The 23,621-nt window shown below is 42.3% G+C and overlaps 1 protein-coding gene across 2 annotated transcripts in view; it reads right to left on the bottom strand.

The window, feature by feature from the left end:
- Positions 1 to 23,621, bottom strand: part of COL5A1 (collagen type V alpha 1 chain) — a 241,279-nt gene that overhangs the window by 163,545 nt on the left and 54,113 nt on the right. For both annotated transcript variants that reach the window (XM_038374435.2, XM_038374433.2), the window contains exons 2-4: positions 19,084 to 19,251; positions 9,394 to 9,607; positions 8,537 to 8,699 (exon numbers count right to left, since the gene is read on the bottom strand). In XM_038374435.2, coding sequence (XP_038230363.1) covers positions 8,537 to 8,699; positions 9,394 to 9,607; positions 19,084 to 19,251 — 545 coding nt within the window. The remainder of the gene's footprint in view (positions 1 to 8,536; positions 8,700 to 9,393; positions 9,608 to 19,083; positions 19,252 to 23,621) is intronic.

Here is a 23,621-nt window from a genome sequence, read left to right as displayed (position 1 = left end):
TCTCAGACAGGTCTGAAGCCAGTGGTTGCTTTTGGAAAGCCTCAAACTCCCCAGTGTCTGGGCCTGTAGCCACTTTGCAAATGGTGGATCCATAATGCTGGCAGCATGCTAGACCTTGCTCACTTATTCCTTCCCTCCCAACCCTAAAATCACTATCTGGTGGGTGTTTGGGGGGGGGCGGTTGGGATAGGGAGGAGTGATATTAAGGGCTTAGGTTGTACAAGTGTTTATGTGGTGCACAGTTGGGAGTGCAAGGGTTTTACACTGCACCACAAGCATCAGCAAAGGCTACCTGTTGATGCATATACATTTAAACACTAGAGCACTGGTCCTTCAACTCCTTGCATGGCACATAGCCGAGAGAACAAGGTCGTTGCACCCCAAGTGCAAGCATGAGCACCAGCTATGCGAGGGGGCAGATATGGTTAAGCACTAGGCAACGTTCTTTGTGTGCCTCTAGCCTGGCCCCTTGCATTCATGAACGCCAGGTTATAAAGGGGTAGGGAAAGGGCCTGTCTCAGGCGATGTGGGCTTGAGTGAGGTCTTCATCACACTAATGAGGCATTTAGCTACTGGCTCCCCTTTGCGGCCTGAATCCTGCTATGACAGGAGTAATTCGGAAGCTATACAGCAGCACACTCATCTCTGCTGGATGGGCTTCCCCTGAGCTTCCTGGCTTGATCATCACTTGTTACCTTGAGTTTATGCATGCACGGGATCAAGCTCTAAATCTACACAGAGGCTTTTAATCAGCGTTCTGAATTTTCTGCGCCAGGAGAAAAGGACAGAATCCAGTTTCACGGATTAAAGGTGGGGGGAGGGGAATTGGCTCCCAAAGTTATCTCGGGATATAAAGAGGATTAGATGCTTAGCCATGGGGATCTCTCTCTTCACATGCTCAGAGCTGAATGTATTGCAAAAGTTCTGGTCAGGAAGGAATTTTCTTCTGTAGCATATTGGCAGGGAACCTAGGGGTTTATCACCTAACTACAGAGAGCTTATCACAGATCATCTGCTATGGCCACCAACAGAGGAGATGCTGCTATGATTTCAACTATTTGTGCAAGTTTGGCCAGCACTTTCCAGCAGACAGAGATAGGAGTTTATATTTACAGCTGAGTTAACACAAGGGAGGGGACAAGGAGGTTCCAGAAATATTCATTTGGATTTTTAAATGATTTCCATTTGGGGTGTTCACAAATATTCATTCAATCAAGTTTCAGTAGCAGTAATATCCACTGAGGGAGAAATTCATCCCTGTACAGTGGGCTTGCATCAAGACCCAAACATTCCTTAAGTCCCATTTAAACTTGGCAATGTTCAGCCCTGCACATATCAACAGATATCCCCCTGGCTAAACATCTAATCCTGTTTAGATACTGAGATACCAGTGAGAACAGGGCTTAAGCAATGCATACACTTTTCTACACATGGTGAATCTCCTCCAAAAAGAGCATTTTTAGTTTGAAGGCTTGAAAACTCAAGAAAATTACTTTGGTAAATTTACATCACAAATCTGGTTATAAAAGTGACATCCAACATAAATATTGGCACGTAACTTATGTGGTGAATCATAGCTAAGCAACACAGCTCCGTTCTCAATATACAGAACAACAAGGGATAACGAGTCATCAACATCTGCAGAAAAAAATTTGCTCAAATAATGCATAAACTCCAGGGAAAATATTGCTGTTTGCAGACATTCCAAGTGGAGAAAAGGGCAAGATTCAGCAAATATATTATTCACCACCAGTTATTCTCTCATCTCTATGTATGTTTCACTGCAGCAGCCATGAACCTCCTCATCCATGACCAGTATGTGGCTACACTTTGAAAACAACAAGCTCAGCTAGAGCCATGTTTTCCATGTTCTTGGAGGTGACTGATTCAGAAAACACATGCACACAACAAAACCCCCAACAAGCTCCTTCCAATATTCTGCACAACTCATTAGGAATATCCCCTTCCAGCTCCCATCCCTGGGGTGGTGTGCTTGTTGCAAACATATACATTCGATTCTGACTGTCTCCATTAGGAGTAAGTACTACATCTGCCAGCTAGGGATGTCTGGAGTGGTTGATGATTTTCCTTTGCGTTTTGGCAAGGAGCCCAGACTGCTTAAAAAAAACAACCCACCATGTGGAATGAACATGTGTTTCATCTGTTCATACCAAAATGCATGGGGAGTGGGCAGAACGCTGTCAATTAACAGAGGCTCTTACAAAGCACAGCTTATTTATGTTGGGTCAAATCTTGATGTCTTTACTCAGTCCTTGTTTCAGTGGGAGGTTATTACTCAGGATCCAGTGAGAAAGGAGACAGGATTTCACTCCATGTGTATTGTTATGATCAAATGTCTTTGATAAGAAACTGCTGGTTAACTCACTGTGTGCACCCTTCCTCATCACATACAGTGAATGCTGTTACAAGGTAATTAATACCTTCAAGAAGCCTTACACTAGAACGAACCAACAGAGCTCAATACATAAGTGTAGGATTTAAGCCAACAGTAGTCTAAATTCTGAGGTATTCATCCAGGCCCTGATTCTTCCCTGCTATGTCCCTTGGGAATTCATTTACAGCTGTGCATCACAGGTATGAAATCCTGGCCGATCAGAAGGGGTGCATCTTATACCCACTTTCACTGGTATAAATGAATTCAATGCTGGGGCAAGGCAGGTGAGAATCGGGCCCACAATGCTTACTCAGTCTTTACAAAGGGCAAACTTCTTTTAAAGTCAATGGGAGTTTCTTTGCAGACAAAGTAAGCCATCGTGTACGTGGCCATGTAAAAGATACCCCTACCCCCACATGCATGGATGCAAAAGGGCCTCTCCCACAGCAGCAGGCTCTGCACTCTGGGGGGCTGATTCATGCTCCCCACAATCCTCTTTCTACTGTGGAACATGGCAAGGAGGGGTCCCTTGTGCACTAGTCTGGGGCATGGGACAGGTGAACAAGAGACAGTCTAATGGGCCACACTACACATCCATTGTGTGCAAGGAGAAGAACTGAGACCAAAAAAACCTCAGTACTTCTTCTGGGGCAATGCAGCTCCATGCTGTCCTCTCATCACCACAACCTAGCGCTGAGGGAATACCTCAGGATGTGGCCCAACAATGATAAGTTACCAGCCTGTACTATTTTGGCATCACAATGAGCCTTCCTGATGTTCAGTGCCAGAGCTACTGTTCCATCCACCACTGCCTGAAATGGGGAGAACCCCCAGGGCTCCTTCTGGGAGGCTTTCACTTAAAATCAACAAAGGGTTTTGTATGCACAAATACTGCAGGACCAAGCCCTCAGCACGACACTGCAAAATCTGAGCCCTGGACTAAAACCCCCATAGAAATGTCAGCCTAAGCACTGCTGCATAGCTGGACTGAGCTTGCGTAAATTATCCTTCATTTCCCAACTCTCCGTTTCATCTTTGTTTTTTCCTCTTGCCAACCCCCCCACAATTAGCTCATGGGAGATTGTAGCAGATGCTTAGAGTAGGCACAGCAATTTGAGTACACTAAAGGGGTCCATCCACTTCTTCAGATGTAAGGAAAAAGGGGGCGTATCTCCAATGAATGGGCTTATGCTCCAGAAATTCTATTTAATGCAAATAAAAGTAATTTATGAAGACCTCCTGCAGAGCACGAGGTACCCAAATTAGCAAACATGGGAAACACACACTGACCCTACAGCTAAAGTAATGGTATCTCTGTTGTTACTCTCAATAATAGCTTTTAAGTATCATGTTGTGATGCTGCCAATAAGTTTCAGCTGGAAACCTCATTCCAACAGCAAGAGCTTTTGGCTTTCCCCCTTGTTTCAACTGAGAAAAGCGACCTCTCCAAAACCCCAAACATACTCTAACTGCACTCTTCTTCAGTGTTATTTTAATACATCAGATCACTTTGCAGTACCTCTTCCACCCAGGGAGCCCCTTTTGCCTTCTCCTCCTCCTCAGGGACATACAGATCAGAAACTCCACTGTAAACCTTGGCATGATGTCATTGCAAAGGGACAGGTTTCCAACATTACATCATCCCATCTGGGCTGAAGATCAGAATCCTGCATCTCATAATTTCCATGGAACAAACTAAACCCTCTCTCTCTCTCTCTCTCTCTCTCTCTCATTATTAACAGGACAAAGTGGATTACAAATGAAACTGTAGGCTGAAAGAATAACGATTCTACAGCTAATGTTATCCATCAAATATAATGTTGATTATATTTGCCTGCTGATGTTATCTTTTGCCAACAGCCAGTGTTCAAATGCAGAATTCTGCCAGGCAAATGTCAGGAGTAAACATACAGGATTTTGCTGCCCAAGTCTTAGAATCCGTTTGGTGATCAGAAGTAGTCTTGAAGGATGAAGTTTAACTTCATGAAACCAGTAAACTTACCGTTTTAGAAAGCTTCACATGGCAGATGATTCTCAGGAGACATCTTGAACCTCAGGAAATTCTGGAAAAAGGCCAGCCCAAGTGTGGGCCTCCAGGGACGGTTAACCTACTTTGGATCATATTGCATCATGGGCAGTGTGGTTTGGCCAGGAAGCCCATTCCATTGACAGGAATCTGAACATGAGGAATCTGAACTATAGTGAGGATGTGCAGCAGCATTTCTGAATCAAAATGTTTGGTTTTCAGCCCAAAAAATTGATTTTTCACAAAAAAGTCAAAAATGTCTATGGGCTGGGGTGAAAGGGTGAATTCCAATAAGCTCTGCTCTTAACCTGTGGCTCACAGAGGGATTTGCATCTAATAAAAAAGGAGCATAGCATTTATAACATATGTAAAAAAATTCTCCCTAGCAAACAAAACACCGGGGAGGTACAGGCAACGTGGCTTCTATCTTTCAGAATTACTGACTCTATAGGAACATTTTTCAGAGTAGCAGCCGTGTTAGTCTGTATTCGCAAAAAGAAAAGGAGTGCTTGTGGCACCTTAGAGACTAATGCTCTAATAAATTTGTTAGTCTCTAAGGTGCCACAAGTACTCCTTTTCTTTTTGCTTATAGGAACATTGGTTACTATGGTCCCGGAAGGAAAATAGAAGAATTTATCTTGCTGCATATGATATTTCTTTCTCTCTCTCTCATATGCAAGGTTCTTTGCTGTCTCATAACATGGTCCTCTCATTCACAGCATGAGGCCAGCCGCCACTTTCCAACCCCAGCGTGACAGCCTGTCCTGACATTTCTGAGCATTTGTAAACATCTGTTTTGAACAACATTGCAGCACAAAACTTAACTTGTGTAACCTGGCTGTGGGCTTGGCCCTTTGTCAAGCCTACCCAGCATTCAGAGGGCTTTACAGAGAGATACACACAGCTTCGGAACGAATTGAATTTTAATGAGAGGAAATCATTTTTCCCCTGGAAGAATGCTGTGCTAGAGAAATATTTCAAAACTCCCCTAAATCAATTCCTGTGACACAGTATGCGATGGGAAGCCACCCTTTTCATAAGATGCCGCTCATGCTCCACTTTGCTTGTGACTCCTGTCCACCTCTGAGTTAAGTAATTTCAGCTTCCAAAACAAAAATCTATTCAAGTTTGGTTTGTCCTGATGAAGTTTCAGACAAGCACACGATATGAACTCCCTTAACTTTCAGCTCCCACTGAACCATGTTGAAACAAAGACAGCGTAGGCCCTAACCCCTCCAAACACTGCCATTCCCAGTAAACTGGGTCATTCCAAGTTCCCAGCACAAACTACAAACTTGTAACAGCCACAAAACTCCACGGCAGTAGAAAACACCTAAAACGTACTATTAGTTCCTTGAGGTTTGCAAAACTGTTACCTATAGGAGCTACAGAAGCTTCAGTCTCATTGTAACTGGATGCAGGGCCCAGAAATTAGAAACTTTCTAGAAATATGTGCTTTTTTTAATGATTCAAGTCTCTTTCCCATAGTCCCAAACCAAGGTTGTCTTCATACATACTTTCAGCTTAGAGCTGCAGATTGCGGGGGGGAAGGGGAAACTGAAGGAAATTAGGTTACTGAGAAATGAAGGAAATTAGGTTACAGTCTGCTGCCTTCATGAAACCTTTTAATTACATTCAATTTATAGCTATTGGCATCTTGATGTTTTTGTGTGTGCATGTTGAAATATCTTGCTTGCTAGGCAAAGAAGGTAAAAAAGGAAAAATAAACTAAAAGCATATTTTGAAGGGGAGGCTTTTGTATTCTGATAAATTGTCCTCTTCTGCTATAATAATTGTTCTGGGCTTCTCTGTGTCTGCAATCATCTAGCACATGTATATTGCAATCAGTGTCGGCACCATGGAAACAGCCTCCTTAGCTGTTGGCTAAGAGGAGCACTGGGTCTGTTTGTCCCAAGAATCTGCTCTAATCAAGGCCACTTCATTACAAGTGATGGCACTAATGCCTGATCACCTGTGAAAGGCTGATAGTGGAATTGGCAAAGCTTTGCCAGCTGCAAAAATGTACGCTCTTGTTGTTTAGTAGGGTGGCTGTGAAGTCTCGTTTCCAGCTGACAATTAAAGCCAGCCTGTTTGGAGATATGTCAAGCTTTCGGGACAGTAAAGAAAACCTCAGGACTTCAGTACTATTCATCTTCTGGTTTGCATAGTTTCATATCAACAGCAGAAAGCCCATAAATTGACTACCACGGAGGATCCCATTACAGTTTAATGAGAAATGCAGAATGCAGAGGAGCAGAATATGCAATTCGATCCAGGAGCCCTTTTTGCCAGGCTACTTCATAGGTGGGTTTTCTGTTGGTTTTTAGGAGTGGTTTGGTTTTGTTTTATAACAATGGCGGCTATGCCTTTTCAAATGGCTAAAAAAAGATCAATAAAAATGCGAGCTTCTTACCTAGCTTGGCTAAGACTCTGATTTCTTTAAGAGGATCTACTATGTGCACAGGGCCAGATCTCCAGCAAAGTTCTCTGCTTTACATAACAAATCTGCTGAAATGCAGCATTCAGTCTGGTTACTGACCTTTTTTGGAAGCTCATCCAACACTTTGGAACAACAACTTCAATGCCCATTAAAGCCAGCTTTTACTTTCCTCTTTAATTGTTAATCTTCCCAGGCAATGTCTATTAATTTAATGCAGTTAGAGATACAGTCATAACCCTCTTGTAGCTGAGTTCTAGTGATGTTGGGTCAATACATTTTTGTAATGTTTACAGCAGAAGACCTTCCAAATGTAAGTAACATTAAACAGCCCTAGGACTTTCTTTCCAAGTCACAGATAGCACAGTGTTGACTAGAACTGACTTCACTGAACCATAATTATTCATATTGTTGCAGAAACCTTGCATGTAATGCTCAATTTGTTCTATGAGGCGCACTCAACTCCAGCTCCAAACAAATGCAATAAACTAATGAAGGATGAGCTGCAAAACTTAATGGGCCTAATTCTGCATCCACCTACAACAGCTTTGCTCCAGTGACTTCAGTAGTGTTATTCTTGATTTATATTTATATTTTATATATTTAGTTTCTTGCACAAATGAGAATCCAATGTTCCTGGACACATACAGGCAAAAGAGTAGACAGGATCTCTGAAATTGCAGCTTGACTGAGGTTTATTGTGACGTTCACTTCTCAATCCAGCTGCTGAACTATGGAAAGAACCACAGATCTCCATCTCCCCCATATCTGACTAAACTCCTGTACCTGTCTGTCTCTGTCACAACCCGGAATAGCAAATGCTCAGAGGTATATTCCACAGACAAAGAACTGTTTACAGAAACTACTGGGCCAATCATTTCAAACTTCTAATACTACTAAGAGAAACCGCTCTCTGATTGTGGACAGTTTGTGACTGGAAAAAGAGGTTGCACTTTGTTGAAATTCTTCATGAATTATTCACCCAGCTTTACTTAGCTTTTTCCTATGCAACAGCTGTGGATGGGAAGGGAGGCACCCATTCAGTCTGGCAATGAGACAGCTTTGTTGCGTCTTAGGGCACGAGATCAGGGATCAATGCCATGCACATGGAAGAGGTAGCACCTCTCCCTCGCCAGGCCTTATGGCTTTCAGAGGATTCTGGTTTTAAGAGAACCCACTCGATCAACTGGCCCATACAGCCAGTTTGTAGGCTTTACATTACTGAACTCTGCTTAAATATTGCATTCAGCCTAGCTGCTGAGTTTCAAATGCATGCAATGCTTGAGAAAGATCCTCCAGTGCCAGTTAAATCCTGATTTTACCTTCCACAGGATCATATGAATGTGAAAGCCAGATTCAGAGGCAGCTTAATTAAAAAAAAAATACCCTCTACGGGCCAGATTTATCAGTGTCGTTCTGTTGGAATCAGCTAATTTACCCAGCTGAGGATCTGGCCCACAATTCTGATCACTCTTAAAATAGACATTACATCCAATAAATCCAGAGTAGGACATTATTTAACAATAAGGCTTCAAAAAAACAAACAAAAAAAAACATCCAACATGATTAGTCCCATCAATGAGCTTTATAAACCATTCATCAACCAGAATAGCAGCTCAAAGGCTTTGTACAGCATCTCCCTCTCACCCCCGGGCTACTGTTTACATCCATGTCTTACCTCAAAGACTTCCTCATCCAGTATCCTGGTTCCAAACACAATAATGCCGTTGACGTCAATGATGGGGTGGTCGCTTCGGTCCAAGAACTTAGTTACCTTCTTTTTACAGTCCAAAATCAAAGTGACGTTTTTCTTCTGTACACTGATGGCTATTCTGTGCCACCTGTAAAATAACACAGCCCGCGAGCTAATTATACAGAGCCTTCAGCTTTCATTAAATGAGCCAACGGTTTATATCAACTAGTTTGATCATGAAAGGATGTTGATTTAAAACTACGGGCCAATCATTGTCCCCAATCAGGGTGAAATTCACTGATGGGCAGAGGGCCAGTAAAAGGCCCATGCATCACTTAAATCCCCAAAAGACAGGAATTCACATGGCTAGGGCAACAGGTAGGACCACATGGCTCCTAATCCATCAGAGTGGGAATCTCCCTTGCACAGTTGTGGAGCGCATTGGGGGGAGAAGTGGCCCTGATGGAGCCCCAATTTTCCCCTCGTCCCCCTCTTCTATCCTCCTTAAGCCCAACACTGGGTGATTTACATGGATCTTAAGTGTCACACAGGTTTGTTTAAGCCCTTTGCACAGGGGGAAAGTCATCCCTATAGCCACAAGTCCCCACTGACTTGAAGTGCTTAATATTTCACCAATGTTCAAGGGTTTTTTTGCACACCTGTTATTTATATGGCAGAACGGAAGAGCTCAGTTAGCGGAGACAGAGCACTGGTAAAATATATATACATATATATAGTACACACATCTTATACACACTTAGGTGTTCATATACGTACTCATATGGACCGATGATTGCTTTTATCGTGCACTCCACATTCTCAATACACAACACTGCACTTACTTGCCATCTGATAGGTTAATGCCTCGAAAGAGAGGATAGTCTTCTGGGCCTGGCTTCCCGGTATGGTCTTCGTACAGGAATACGGGAGATCTACCCATCTCCATGCCGATCTGCTGGATCCCTTGCTCATTGTAAATAGAGATCAAGAAGGACTGACCTCCTTTCTTGGCTTTTACAGTGGACAGAATGGAGAAGTCCTCAGGAAAGGCCGAAGCTGAAGTGGAAAGGCAAAGGGGTTAGTTGTTCTTTTGGATGTGATGGTGTGCACACAATTCATACACCCTGCAACCTGGTGAACAGAGGAGAAACTACCAGCGATTGCTCCTCCTTCCAGATTTGTCCATATTAGCAATCCCCATGGCAGAGAGGTATGTCAGTGCTACCTGTGGATGGGGACAATGCATCCTATAGAAATGTGACCTGCAGCCTCCATTACACTAATAGGACACTTAAATAAATGGCAAAGTGTTGTGTATGGATACCACCAGGATTCTAACTCGATAATGGAGGAGTACGATGGCTTCAGATAACATGGAGCTACAAAGTTCCTTGCGCGGGGGGGAGGGGGGGATGTGTCTGAAGGCTCAACTGCTCCACCCAATCACACAGCTCGTTGTGATTAGGAGCCCTTATGTGATTAAGCTAGGGTGACCAGACAGCAAGTGTGAAAAATCGGGACGGGAGTAATAGGCGCCTATATAAGACAAAGCCCCAAATACCGGGACTGTCCCTATAAAATCGGGACATCTGGTCCCCTTAGATTAAGTCCAGGGAAAAGACAATTTGGTGAAAAGCAGCTCCCATGGAAAAGCGTCATCTATTCTAAGGGCTCAGTCAGTCTTTCAGTTCAGCAGTCTATCTTACTAGGGATCATTCATTAATGATCAATGAGCCCTTTTTGGCCTCTATCATTCACACTACAGCCACGCCACATTCCAACTCCCATGCTAATCAGAGGAGGGCCTCAACGTTGTTGGATGGGAGACCTCCAGTGGGACACTAAGGTGTTCCTGCTGCAAGTGATGGGTGTAAATCTGTAGCTTTTATGCCACTTAGTTCCATGGTATGCCCTGGAACTTCGTAGGAGAGAAGATATGCTGTGCCATAGGATCCAGAGGTTGTCTAGAGATGCTGGAAACTCAGGGATTATTTTTATAAAATGTCCCCTGTTAAGTAGACACATGCAATGTATTAGATGCTTTGTTGTTTTGCTGGGGCTTTTTAAAACAGTTTTTGTCTATTTTGTCTATTTAGGCAAGAACAGAGCATTCTGTGGCTTTGGCTCACTGCATTAGCATGGGCAGCAAAAATTTAAAAGCAAAAATAAATCCAACAATAAAATGGAGACTTTGGTTTGACTGAGCTTTGAAAAGCGAGTGGCAAAGACGGCTTTTCATGCCGATTGTCCACAGAGATACCGTGGCCCATGTCCTCCTGCACATGGGGATTAAAGTGTGATTACAGGCAGGAAAGCGAGCACAATGATATTGTGGGATCCCATCTTTATTCTTGCAAATCCCATGTTGTAATTAAGCCCTGGAAATGGGACTTCCGTGGGATTGGAGTGGTACATAGACTAGATCCAGTCATTTGGACAGGGGTGCATTCCATCCTCAGAGACTGCAGATCAATTTAACCCAAGGCTTCAAAGCAGCACATGGGAGTTTTCTAACTGCCAGAGGTGTATACGCCTCATGGCATCTGAAATCCCAGTTGGTTTGGTTTCCTGCCTCTCCCTCCGTCAGCAGCACTGCAGATTCTAGAGATGAATCCAAATTGCAAAACCCACGTCCACCTCTGAAAATTAGTTCCTCCAATATGTAGGGAGTGGTGCTAACTGAAGGAGGGGTTGGGGCACTCTTCCGATTATTATCGAGATAGGGGCTGCTGAAATGTGTATATTTCTGTCATCTTAATATGTTGTATTCTAACAATATAACAACACTTGCAAGGTTTCAGAGTAGCAGCTGTGTTAGTCTGTATTCGCAAAAAGAAGAGGAGTACTTGCGGCACTTTAGAGACTAACAAATTTATTTGAGCATAAGTTTTCGTGAGCTTATGCTCAAATAAATGTGTTAGTCTCTAAGCCACAAGTACTCCTTTTCTTTTTGCGAACACTTGCAAGGGCATCTGTCCCTCGGGCTAACGCCTTCAAAGAAGGACGTAATTGTCCTCTTGCTCCTATCCACTGAGGAAATCTTAAGCGAAGGAGTGCCAGAATGGAACAGGGTGTTGCTGTGATGTGTCCTGTGTGCAATGTGAATATCTCTGTGTGGTGCCTGGCAGTGTCTGGGGAAGTAATAGCCCTGTGGCTAATTTTTTAAGCTGTAAATTCACAGCCATATAAATCACAAAAAATGTTATCCTAAGTGTCCAGCAGCTTCACACAAGTTTCCCTCCCCACTGTAGGCTTTTCTTAAAGGATGCCCCAGGGCTGAATGAGGGATTTGACCTAGTTAGCCTACAGTCAGCCGTATTCAAAGTGTGGGGAGTGTATCAGACCACAGCAGGGTTTGTTGAACACAGAGGCAAGGAAGTCATAAGAGAAAAGAACGAGGAGTACTTGTGGCACCTTGGAGACTAACAAATTTATTTGAGCATAAATGTGTTAAAGGTGCCACAAGTACTCCTCGTTCTTTTTGCTGATACAGACTAACACGGCTACCTCTTTGAAACCTGTCATAAGAGAAAGAGACACTCAGATAATTTTCTCCACTGTCCTGGGGAATTTGGATCTGCTAGTTCCTTTGCATCAAACTCCTTTCATTCATTCATTTTCATTTCCTTTAGCACCTAACCCCCACTCTAGGTGCTCAGCCATAATCAGAGTAAAAAGAGAAAGTAGAAAGCCACCAAATCCACACAGAACAGCCTGTAACAAAGGAAAACAATTACTGTCCTGCAAAGTGTGAAATGAAATTCAGCCCCCAGGCAGAGGACTGCCCCCTTCACTTAAATGGTCCTGTTCAGCACAGGAGTGTCACCAAGTCCACCCAGCTGGTGACTTCACTGGAACAAGGGCAGTTTATTTCAGCTGAGGATCTGGCTCAGCTCAGGAACATCAATCCTTTTGGTAATACCGTCTGCAAGTGGATACCACTGATCAGAATTTTGAAAAGTAACTCAACAAAGAATATGGGGCCAGATCCTCACCTAATGTAAAGGGGTGCAGCGGCATAGAAATCAAAGGTGTTGCACCCAAATTACACCAGCTGTGGATATGGACCAGGAGACAGTTTTCCCTAAAAGTACCTAGATGTAGTAAGGAAGTTGTTTCCCTGCACTGTTACTCTTGTTTTATGCCAGCCTAACCCCACTGACTTTAGTGAAATTACACTAGTGTAAAACCACTGTTACAGAGTGGAGAACCAAGCCCAGTGCTTGATCCTTGTTCCCACACTTACGTTAGCTAAGACATGGTCCCAGAAATGAAGGTATGTGATAACTGTCCCTTCCCTAGGATGACTTATGCTGTCCCTTTCCTTCCGCCTGTATACTCCTATCACTGCTGTTTCAAATCAAATGCAGACATGTTCCTGCTTACAATTATGGAGAACTATTTGGGCTCTTTTATGTAAAATATGTCACATCCAAAATGATCCATAAAAATGGAGAATTTCATTATGAACCCTCCATACAGAACTTTTCAACCTCAATGACTTGCCAACTCATTAAAAAGCTGCTTTTAATTTATTTTGTATTATTATTATTAAATGTCTCCATGGCAATGTGGGTTCCTCAGTTCAAATAACCATCATTGATAAATTATGGTTGACATAACTCTGTTATTGCTCTGTTACCCTGGCAAAGTAACAATGCATCTACTGTCATGGTTAGAAATGATCCAGGCTACCCAATGATATGTGGAGGGGGTTACGTTCAGAATGCAATAAAACTAATAATAAAATAACACATAGGACATGATCCAAATTCTATTGCAATAAATGGAAAGACGCCCCTTGACTTCAATAGGCTTTGGGACACGCCTTTATACACCATTCTACATTTTCAGCAATGCTCATGCTGAAAGGCGTTGAGCACCCATCTCTCCAATAAAGGGAATTACACCAGTAATTAATTTTGCCCATTGTATCAATATCCCCTCAAGGCTGAGTGCCACTCTAGCTCAAACCATTATAAATTGCTTTTGGCAGCAAGCCAAAACTAAGTATTAATGTCCCCATTTTACAGATTTCATACCACCCAAGGCAAACGAAGGTAACCGTTTTCTAACTAAAAAGGTCCCACTCTCTCAAATTATTGTCCAACCGCCCTTAGGTGATACGGTCACCTGACTCAACTGCCCATCAACTGCCCTGTGAGAATCATTGACCCAATGAAAGCAGGATGGAAAAATGAACGTCCCTCAGCCCCAAAAGACCTAAAACCCAATGGCTGGACCGCATCAACAGACACCTATCCCTCATAGGCACCTTCCCTCATAACGTGCCGGATTTGGCACAGGACAGAACATGCTCGGGATGCACACAGCATGTGGTAGCAAGCAACAGCATGAGAATGAACTGTTTTACAGATGGGGCAATGTCCATTGAAATATCCCTGATCTTCAGCAGCTCTTTTCAAAGGCCATTGAAGGGGGAAGGAGTGGGGGATGGGCACAAATGAGGCACAGATTGTTCCTCTGCACTCAGCCATCTCCGGGATGGAACAATTAGCTGCAAGCGAGTAGCTCGGCGACAGCCTCTTCGGCATGCTCTGGCATTTCACTTTCCGGGACCAGAACAGATCCACATTCCACCACGGCAGCTTGGCTTTTGGAACAAGGCATAATAGGTCTGTGAATGCCTGTTAGGGTACTTTGCCTCCATCTAACATACATGTCCCCTGATCCCATATGGCTGTCCCTTAACACTGGTGCATGAGCACTGAAAAGAGACCGAGTGGCTGTAAACACTAAACACTGGAGATTCCTTCCTTTCTTCCCCTCCCTCTCCCTCATGATATCTGTGTCAAATGCAGTCTGATAATGAAAAAACACATCTTTTTACAACCACCAGACTCAAGCCTGTGGAGTTGGACTGGGTTCTTTCCTTCTCAAAAGTCATGGTCAGTAATTAAGGCCAAAGTGGACCTTTAAGTGACACCTGTTCAATCTCATAGTCTTCTAAATATAGCCTCGGTGATACCTGGGAAGTTCCCCAAGGAATTTGCAGAGGGGGAGGGATAGCTTAGTGGTTTGAGCATTGGCCTGCTAAACCCAGGGTTGTGAGTTCAATCCTTGAGGGGGTCATTTAGGGATCTGGGGCAAAAATTGGGGATTGGTCCTGCTTTGAGCAGGGGGTTAGACTAGATGACCTCCTGAGGTTCCTTCCAACCCTGAAATTCTATGACGCCTACTCAGGTGTAACTAACTGGAGCCTAGTAAAGAACTCTGCTAATTAACCAGGAAGGAAGGAAAACATGCTCACTTTCTCTTAGCCATGCTGGTTTTGTGGGCTTTATCAGATTAAAAAGCAGTCCGAACTTATTCTGTGTCGCCAAAATCAGCAGATCCAACTCTGGATACCCCCAAGAACCAGATCTGTTGCGTAAGAAGATACCATTTGTATAGTCACCTTTCAGAGTAGAATGGTTCTTTAAAGGCCCAATTTAATCCTTTGCTATTAGTGCGTCTGAGGGGACCCTGATTTTTCTGGTGTGGTTCATTTTCCAACTAGAGGAAATGTCCTGGCTATCATCTAGGATGTTTCATCCTTAAATATACATGCATAAATAATGCAGAGAATATTAAGTTTGGAACAGGAATGCAAATTACTGCATTTTTGTTGCTGCTGTTGAAAGATTATATGTCTCCCTCTGTCTTTCTTGCCCTTGCATGAGGTTGGAAGAAAATGGTTTTGCAAGGAAGTTGAAGAATTTATTTAGGGAGCTGGGGAAAGATCACCTCAGCAGATTTCCTCGCTCTCGTGGGTTTAAAAACACAAATGCACTTTAAAAAATAAATCTGCTTTGTTGGCTGTAACTACAGATACAGAATGGAAAGCCCATAAAATTACCGGCTTAAAAAAAACACAAACTTCTAATTAGCACAAAAGATTACATGTTTGCCTAGAGCCCTTTATAGCGGAAGGGGAAAGCTATGTTTTAAAGGTTTTTACCCACACCCACCCATTTAGTAACATGAAATCACAAACACCACATTTCCCATGGTAAATTGCTCTACAGTTACTTCATTATCTTTATATTTCCTCTCACTCATTTGCAGGGGGCACCTAAAATCACATCTAGTTATGGGGCTGTATTGAGACAACACCTAGATCAGAGGGAAGATGCTGGCATGGAGTCATGGTGCTCTGGAACAGTATCCAGGAGACCCAGTTCTTAATCTCTCGTCCCCGCAACAGACAAAAGGAAGCCTTTGGAGAGAGAGATGGGGACGTTAGTATGTCCTTGAGTGGGAGCCAGCCCTTCAAGTGACTGAAGAGCTGCATTGGTGGATGCCAAGGAAATACCATCCAGGTCTTATCAGCTAAGAAGGATGGCGGATGAAAAACAAGAATGAGAGGAGGGTAGGTGAAAAGGATTATAGTATGGTGGGGAAATATAAAGGACTCCACCAGGATATCAAAATCTCTCCTTAGGACAAGAGAAAATTGTATTACCAAGCCAGAAACTGCATTATTCAATCCCTTTGCTGCATTGGCCATGTGCATTCACTGCCCAGAAGATCCCGTCCACCTGCTTAACCCCAGAGTCTCTGAAAGTGCCACTTGAATTGCACAGCATGGAAACCTATGAAAGCCAAAACCCATTGTGCAAGGGTTAGAGCAGGCTATTATGCACACTAGAAAAGTGTCCTTTGAATGTGGCTCTTGGATACAATGTCCACAGCTAGGGAAAACATTTTACATTATTCCAGACTGGCAATGACATTGCATTTCTTGGCTTGAAAATATTTAGGCTTGAAAGAATTAGATTTTAATCAGTAAATGTTGATAAACATCCATTCCACCATACACATGCAAACCGATGAAAAAGTATTTCCATCAATAATCAAAATTTACAGATAGGCAAAGTAACAAAAATACTGCTTGAAAACTTATGAGGGTTTGATTTAAGGACATTACTTTGTATATTTTGACATTGTGTTTTAATGGTTATACAGCTTTAACTTTTTTAATTTCAATGTCTACTCTCATTAAATAATTTATGGTCTGACCTCCCCGTCCCCTCTCCCCATTGGCCCTACAACTCTGAAAATTTAAATCAATACAAATTGGAAAAAATGCTTTAAAATAAACATCCACCAAAATTATTCTTAAAAAAAAATCAAATTCTGATAAGCCCAAAATATCCATAGAGCCCTTCTTTAGCTTTTATTCATTCCTTATTCAGGAAAACATTCCACTGACTTCAGTGGGACTTTCCATGAGTAACAGCTAAGTAGCAATTGAGTGAAGGACTTCTGGATATGTTCCACAGCAATTAAAGAGGGCAAGGCCAATATCCCCACATTCAGCCATTCACCACAATATTGTTATGGAGACAGGAGTACAGAGGCATGAGCGGATGGAATGATTACAGTGAGGTTCGAAGGGGAATAACTCAGATGCAGTCAGCAAGGTCTTTTCCTCAATGGATAGCGTTTGTCTTTTAACAAGAGGTTAATAGAAGCAATAAGGATATGATCCACTGAGTACAATGGGCTTTGGATCAGACCTTAGGTAAACAGAACAGCTCCCCATTGCTGACCCTGGGTGTAGACTCCAACCCCTAAAAGGCATCCTCTACTCTCTGTCTGGTACCCAGCCACTCTTTGCTCCCCAGTTCTTGTGCAAGACAAGGTGGAAGTTAAACTTCAGTTAATCCCTTATTCACCAGTGAGCCCTGCATTCTGTCATATGAGAATAACAACAGAACTCACAATATCATTTTAGAGTTTGCTATCAAGCAAATCCAGCTCTACAGGACATGAGTGACAGTCACACCAATAGGACTGGCTTGCATTTAGACCAGTGAAATATTGGGTATGATAGAAATAGCATCTTCATTTAAAAGGACTGGTAGTGGCATCCCAAATCTTTTACAAACTTTTTGAAGGATGTCTGTATCAGTCTCCTTGGATTAAGGATTCCATTGCATATGTGCATGCTCCCACACAGACACACTTTCCCTCCTACTCGTTGTTAGGCCTTATGCAAGGAAGATGTATTTCTCAGTGGATGATTGTGTTAATGTTCATGCTGCTATTTATCCCATCTGCCGCTGACATCCACATGACACCCTATGTACAAGCCAAGATAAACACAGTGGGCTAAATTGATCCCTGGCAATTCCAGATTCAACCTCTGACATGAATGAGAATTTGGTCAGAGTAAGGACTCAGTAAAACTGGAGAAAAGGCTTCACTATACAGAAGACAACTGACTCAGCAGTTAGGCTGCTAGCCTAGGGATCAGGATGTCAGGAATCAGGACCTAAAGCAGAGCCAGTCTCTGGGCAATCTGAGGAGCACAGCTGGCCTGTAATAGGCTGCCCGATTGGCTACCCCACCTGACTTGTTGGAGAAGGCAGCAGACCAACTCTCAAGCCCAGCACCAGTTCAGCAGCTGCTCAAAGCATCTGCCCATGGCTGTGATAACTCCTGTGCCTGCTTGTTCCCAGCTTTGTTCCAGTCCTGCTCCTGCCTTGTCACTCCACATAACCCAGTTCTGACCCTGAGCTCCAATTTCTGACCGCTGACTTTGGCCCTTTGGCACCTTGGTTCTGACAACTGGCCTCTGACTCCACTTCTGACCCTGGGCTCCAACTCCTGGCTACCAGCTTTTGCTCTGACCATCAGGCATGACTCCTGCTCCAACCAGTGTGCGTACCATGCACATCCCGGACACAGGAGACATGAGTTCAATTCCCTGATCCATCACAGACTTCCTATATTTACTTAAGAAGTTTTAGGCACTTGCTCTCTCTGTGCCTCCATTTCCCATGTGTAGAATGTGGATACTAGCACTTCCCTCACTTGTGTGGGTGTTGTGGGGATAAATACACTCACGGCTGTGAGGCACTCAGATACTACAGTAAATTGGGCCATATAAGTACTTTAGCTAGACAGTTTTGGTCCTAATTCATTAGCCCATTTTTCTTTAAATCAAAGACCACATGCTCTCAGATTACAGAAATTTTTGTTTTTTAAATGTAATGAATACTTCATCACCTAATGCAAAATTTAAAATGTGTCCGTAGTGTAGCTGGTTTTTAATAAGCACCCTGCTACTCACTGGATTTATAGGGGGTAATGCTATTTTCTTTCTATAAGAAGATTCTGATTAAAATTTAAACATTTCTTCCAATAAGAACTGGGACTCATGGGGGGTGTTCCGATTTAATGTTTGCACCTTCCAAGTCTCCATCACAACTGGATACCACTCTGAGATAATGAGAAACACCAGCTTCTTAACGGAGATGGGAACAGATGTAATTAGCCAGTGTTTGCATGTTCGCTGGATAATGTACCACCCCTGTTCAGATGAAGTGAGGAAAAAATGACTGTAGTTATTTTAACATTATTAGATGATTAGACAGTCTGTATCTCCCCAAAATAGTAGACTATTTCCCTTCCAAACACACACAAAATGAAAAAACATGCAGTGTTTCAAGTGCAATTCCAGAACATGGGGGGAAAGATCAGATAGTTTCGTAGGCAGTCCCAAATCAAAAGGTTACACTTACCAGGATATAACTGCTTTGTTGGTGCACTGAGTTGAGCATCTTTTGTTACTCGAAAAGCAACATCTGCACCTTTTGAAGCTCTTCTGCTTGTGCAAAAACCTGTTGTTTTAGTGATACCATCAGGTAAATTATGAAAATCTAATACCTTCAAGAGATCTGCAGGTTCAGCTGCAAGAAAAGAGGAGAAACCAGAATTAGCAGGCAAAAGTATCAGTGTTTGCAAAGATCAATTATAATAATACTAATCATCAATAATCGTTTTAAACCACAACAGATTTTTTTCTAATAAATGTATAGCAAATACATTGCTAATGCTATTTGCAAAATTAGAACAACAAGCTGCTGGTTTGAGATGCTAATTCACTGCAGAGAGGAATAATTTAGGCACTTATGCATATGTAAAAATAACATCTACATTCACGCTAGTTAGGATAATGGGCTTATCAATAATCAGGCTTCAGGGTATTAATTGGTCGCAGTAGCAAAGAGTTCCGGTCAGGTACTATAGAACCTAAAGAGCTGACTGCACTGTACATCTGTGGTATCACTCGGATGCATTTTCTGTGCATCTTCAAATCTGGAGACAGACCGCTCCCAATGTCAGCTTGAAGCTGGATGCCAAATGGCTGGAGTGGTCTCCACAGCCTTGGTCCAACTCAGTGACTCATCCCTCCAGGGTTAACTCCTCTCTGGTTCACCTCTCTCCTTGCCAAAACTTCCACCCTCCCCTCCAGTGACAGAGCACAGGGACCCCCAGAGGTTCCAGCCATCATTCTCTCTCCTAGAATGATGTACTTGTCTTCCCACTGCTATGACTTAGCACCCAACAAAACCAGCATAAGAATGGCCATACTAGATCCACGTAGCCAGTATCATGTCTTCCGACAGTAGCTAATGCCAGGTGCCCCAGAAGGAATGAACAGAACAGGTCATCATCAAGTGATCCTTTCCTGGTCGCTCATTCCCAGCTTCTGGCAAACAGAGGCTAGGGACACCATCCCTGCCCATCCTGGCTAATAGCCATTGATTGGCCTATCCTCCATGAAGTTATCTAGTTATTTTTGAACCCTGTTATAGTCTTGCAAATGTAGCCTGAAAACATCTACAAGTGCTACCGTACTGAGCACAATCATGTTCATTTAGCAAGAACTGTAACACTGGAGCTGTGCACATTTCTGTAACAATTTAAACCAGGCAAAACTCATGGAGTTTTAGATTAGGTTAAGAAACCTGAAACTCAAGCCAGGTTTGTCCAGACCTGCAAAGCTTTTGGTTTTGAGTTAGGTCAGGCAAAACTTGGTTTCAGATGAAGTTTTTGGTTAACTTTTGTAAAACTGAAATATGTGTACACAGAGTTTTGACAACCTTTTAGTGGTCTTTTTAAGTATAGTACAAGAAATGCTTGTTGGACTACATTACCCTGAATCCTTACCCAGGAGTTGGGTGTATCTGGATTTTATAGGGGAAAAAGACATGCTGAATCGTCAGCAGCAAATCTCAGGTTCTTGATTCTTTGTTATAAACTAATAAAAATCCTCTATGTGTATAAATGTACTGCAAGCTTTGGTTCAAAGTGAAACTCAGGGGTGTAAATCTTGCTAAGTAAAAAAAGGCTTGCAGAAAGCAATGCAAACTGAAAGCACAATGAGTGGAAATTTCAAATGTGCACAACACCGGCCTACTTCCACTCCAGCTGAAGTCAATGGCATGACTCTCATTGCTTTCAATGAGAGCAGTTAGGCGAATGCTGAGTTCTCTTGAAAATCCTGCCCCATGCTTTGTACAGCTCCAAAGGAAACTTCAGACAGTGGGTTTTGAGTAGTAGTAGCAATAGTGTACATTTTCAATGTCTGAAGGCAATGGAATTTCAGCCTTGTGTCTGACCACACACTTAAGTCAAGCACATCATAAAATTCGCTCTCTTAATCAGGTCTCACCACAGGCCCTACAGTAACGACATGCCCTGACCTCTGCACATCAATCCCCTCTGGCTACTATTATACAATTATTGTAATTAATAGAAAGGATCTGAGCATTACAAGACAAGAAATGTCCAATTACTGTCTATGCTGGAAAAGCTCATTTCTTGCTTCTCTCCCCCAGCATGGAGCCTGCCACTTCAATTGTGAATTCAGAGAAAACTATGCAGTTCAGGCACCTGTGCTGGCAGAGAAGGCAGACTGCAGCAGGTGCGCATACCGCACAAAAAGCATAAATGATAGTGGGAGAAAGGCTTTCTCATTTCAATATAAAACAGTCTGGAGCATGATCTTCAGTGGAATTCACTGCCTATAGTCTTGTGTGCAATAATGCATCAGAATAAGCAATGGAATCATTCCTACTAACATGAAGCAAAAGGTGTAATGCTCCGGTGGGCCTTTTTACCATATCTCATTAGGATCACATCCTTCTTAGCGTTTGCTTTAGCTAAAAATCTTGAAAAAAATCGCTAATGGAAGGATTCTATATTACTCTCAGAGCTATCAGTCCTCGCTAATTGGGGGTTAATTTGCATCCAGACGTTAAATCTCTAAAACACCAGTGACATAGCATACCTGGTGCATACCATGAACTGGCTAATCCGGCATTTTTCATATCAGCAGCAGAGATGGCATTTCCAAAGCAAATTGGATTAACCAAAACAGACCATAAACATTTACAAGAAATTATCGTGAATTTTGACCCAATACTCTGAGCAAAGAGCTGTCAAAAAGATGAACCACCCAACTCAGCAAAGATTTGGCAATACCCAGAGCAATCTCTGCTTGCCAGCCTTATTTAGCCTTGCCAAGACAGTATATTTCAATTTTATTCTCATAGCAAATTATTTTCCCAGAGGAAATATTTTATTCAACCCTCAAAGATGCAACCAAATATCAGCTAGCTCGCTTGATATTGACATCCTAAGCAATGATCTCTAGCAAACTGGCACCCAGCATTCACAGACATTTTGAAATAGTATTGCAGTGTGATATATGTGGCTAAGAGTGCCAACTTGTTATTAGCTCAGGGAACGATCTAATGATAATACAATTACTACCAGTAGCCTGATGTGTGATAGCTCCTTTTCTGGAAGAGGACAGATCTCCCAACATTAGAGACACGGAGAAATAAAGTAAGGGAAATCCTTTCAAGGGGGGGGGGGAGAGAGAGAGAGAGAGAGAAACACACCTTATATCAAGATCAAGCCTATTTTATAATCTGTGGTTACCACTTTGAGAATTTGAACAAAATAAATACACAGATAAAAGATAAGAGATTGACAAATAAGTCTTCTAAATGGAACATATACCAGTTATGAATGAATAAAATAAGCTAATACTTACAGACTACATAAATTGTTACATAATTTTTTCATTCCCAGACAGAAATTAGACCCCATGTTTCTGGTATCAGAGGTTATACATATAAATTATGTCCATGCTTCAGAGTAGTATACAAGATGAAAATGACAAATAAATAGAAAACCCCCACACCCTCTTCCTCCTTTCAGAAATAAATAAATTACAGGGGGTTGGGTGGAAATCATATATTATTTGAAGCTTACATTTATAAGTCATTTATAAAGGGTTAATGCATGATTACATTTGCAAAAATCATTTTATCAACAGTTATAGATTATTTATAGTGTCCAACCAGTTGCTTATAACATATAGGTAGCCTATAACACCAACTTTATCTACCAGTCTATAATACCTTCTCTACTGATGCTCCTATACCCATCTTTTTTCCACCAAATGCATCCGATGAAGTGAGCTGTAGCTCACGAAAGCTTATGCTCTAATAAATTTTTTAGTCTCTAAGGTGCCACAAGTACTGCTTTTCTTTATACCCATCTGTATAACACATCCTACTCCTGCCTGTAGTATGCTTGTTAATATCTAGTAATCATTTATTAATTCTGTATAAAACTATTGACAAATAGACCCTTAATGTACAGTATACTAGAAAAAAATCCTTTTCAGGGTTTCACCACCTGAAACTATTATTCCACCAGTTTCTGCTGTATCCAAGCCTGGAATGCCATGAAAGCATCTAGATAAAACTCTGAGGAGTACTCAACAAATGCCTAAATTAGACCAAGGGATGAGCAATGGCGGGAGGTACTTACACTGTTTCAGAATACAGACATTTACCATTAGGGGACCATCTTCATTAAGCCCAGAAATATTTTGAACTATCCATGAGTTCCTGGTATTTTTGAGGATGTAAAAGAGAAGAGCCTTAAAAAAAAAACCCACCACAGAAAAGCACATCTACCCTGTGTAATGTTCTTTGTAGTAGAGAAGAGATAGCACTTGGCTGTAATGAATACAAAGTGGATTGTTTTTTGAGGCTGCTGGGCACCCAGACATACCCTGTGGCTCTTTCTGCTTCTTTACTAACTTCCCAGACTGACTAGGAAAAACAATTTGTGTGCTGCGCTGCCCAGAAAAGTCAGCAGCAGAGGGGCTGATATATCATCAGCAACAGATATGAAATGGCTGCAAAATAATGGATACTCTAAAAGGCCATCTGGAGCAAGTGTAAGTATCTTT

This window comes from Dermochelys coriacea, chromosome 16, assembly GCF_009764565.3.
Source record: "Dermochelys coriacea isolate rDerCor1 chromosome 16, rDerCor1.pri.v4, whole genome shotgun sequence".
Taxonomy (NCBI): Eukaryota; Metazoa; Chordata; order Testudines; family Dermochelyidae; genus Dermochelys; species Dermochelys coriacea.
This window is presented reverse-complemented; position numbering and strand designations above follow the sequence as displayed.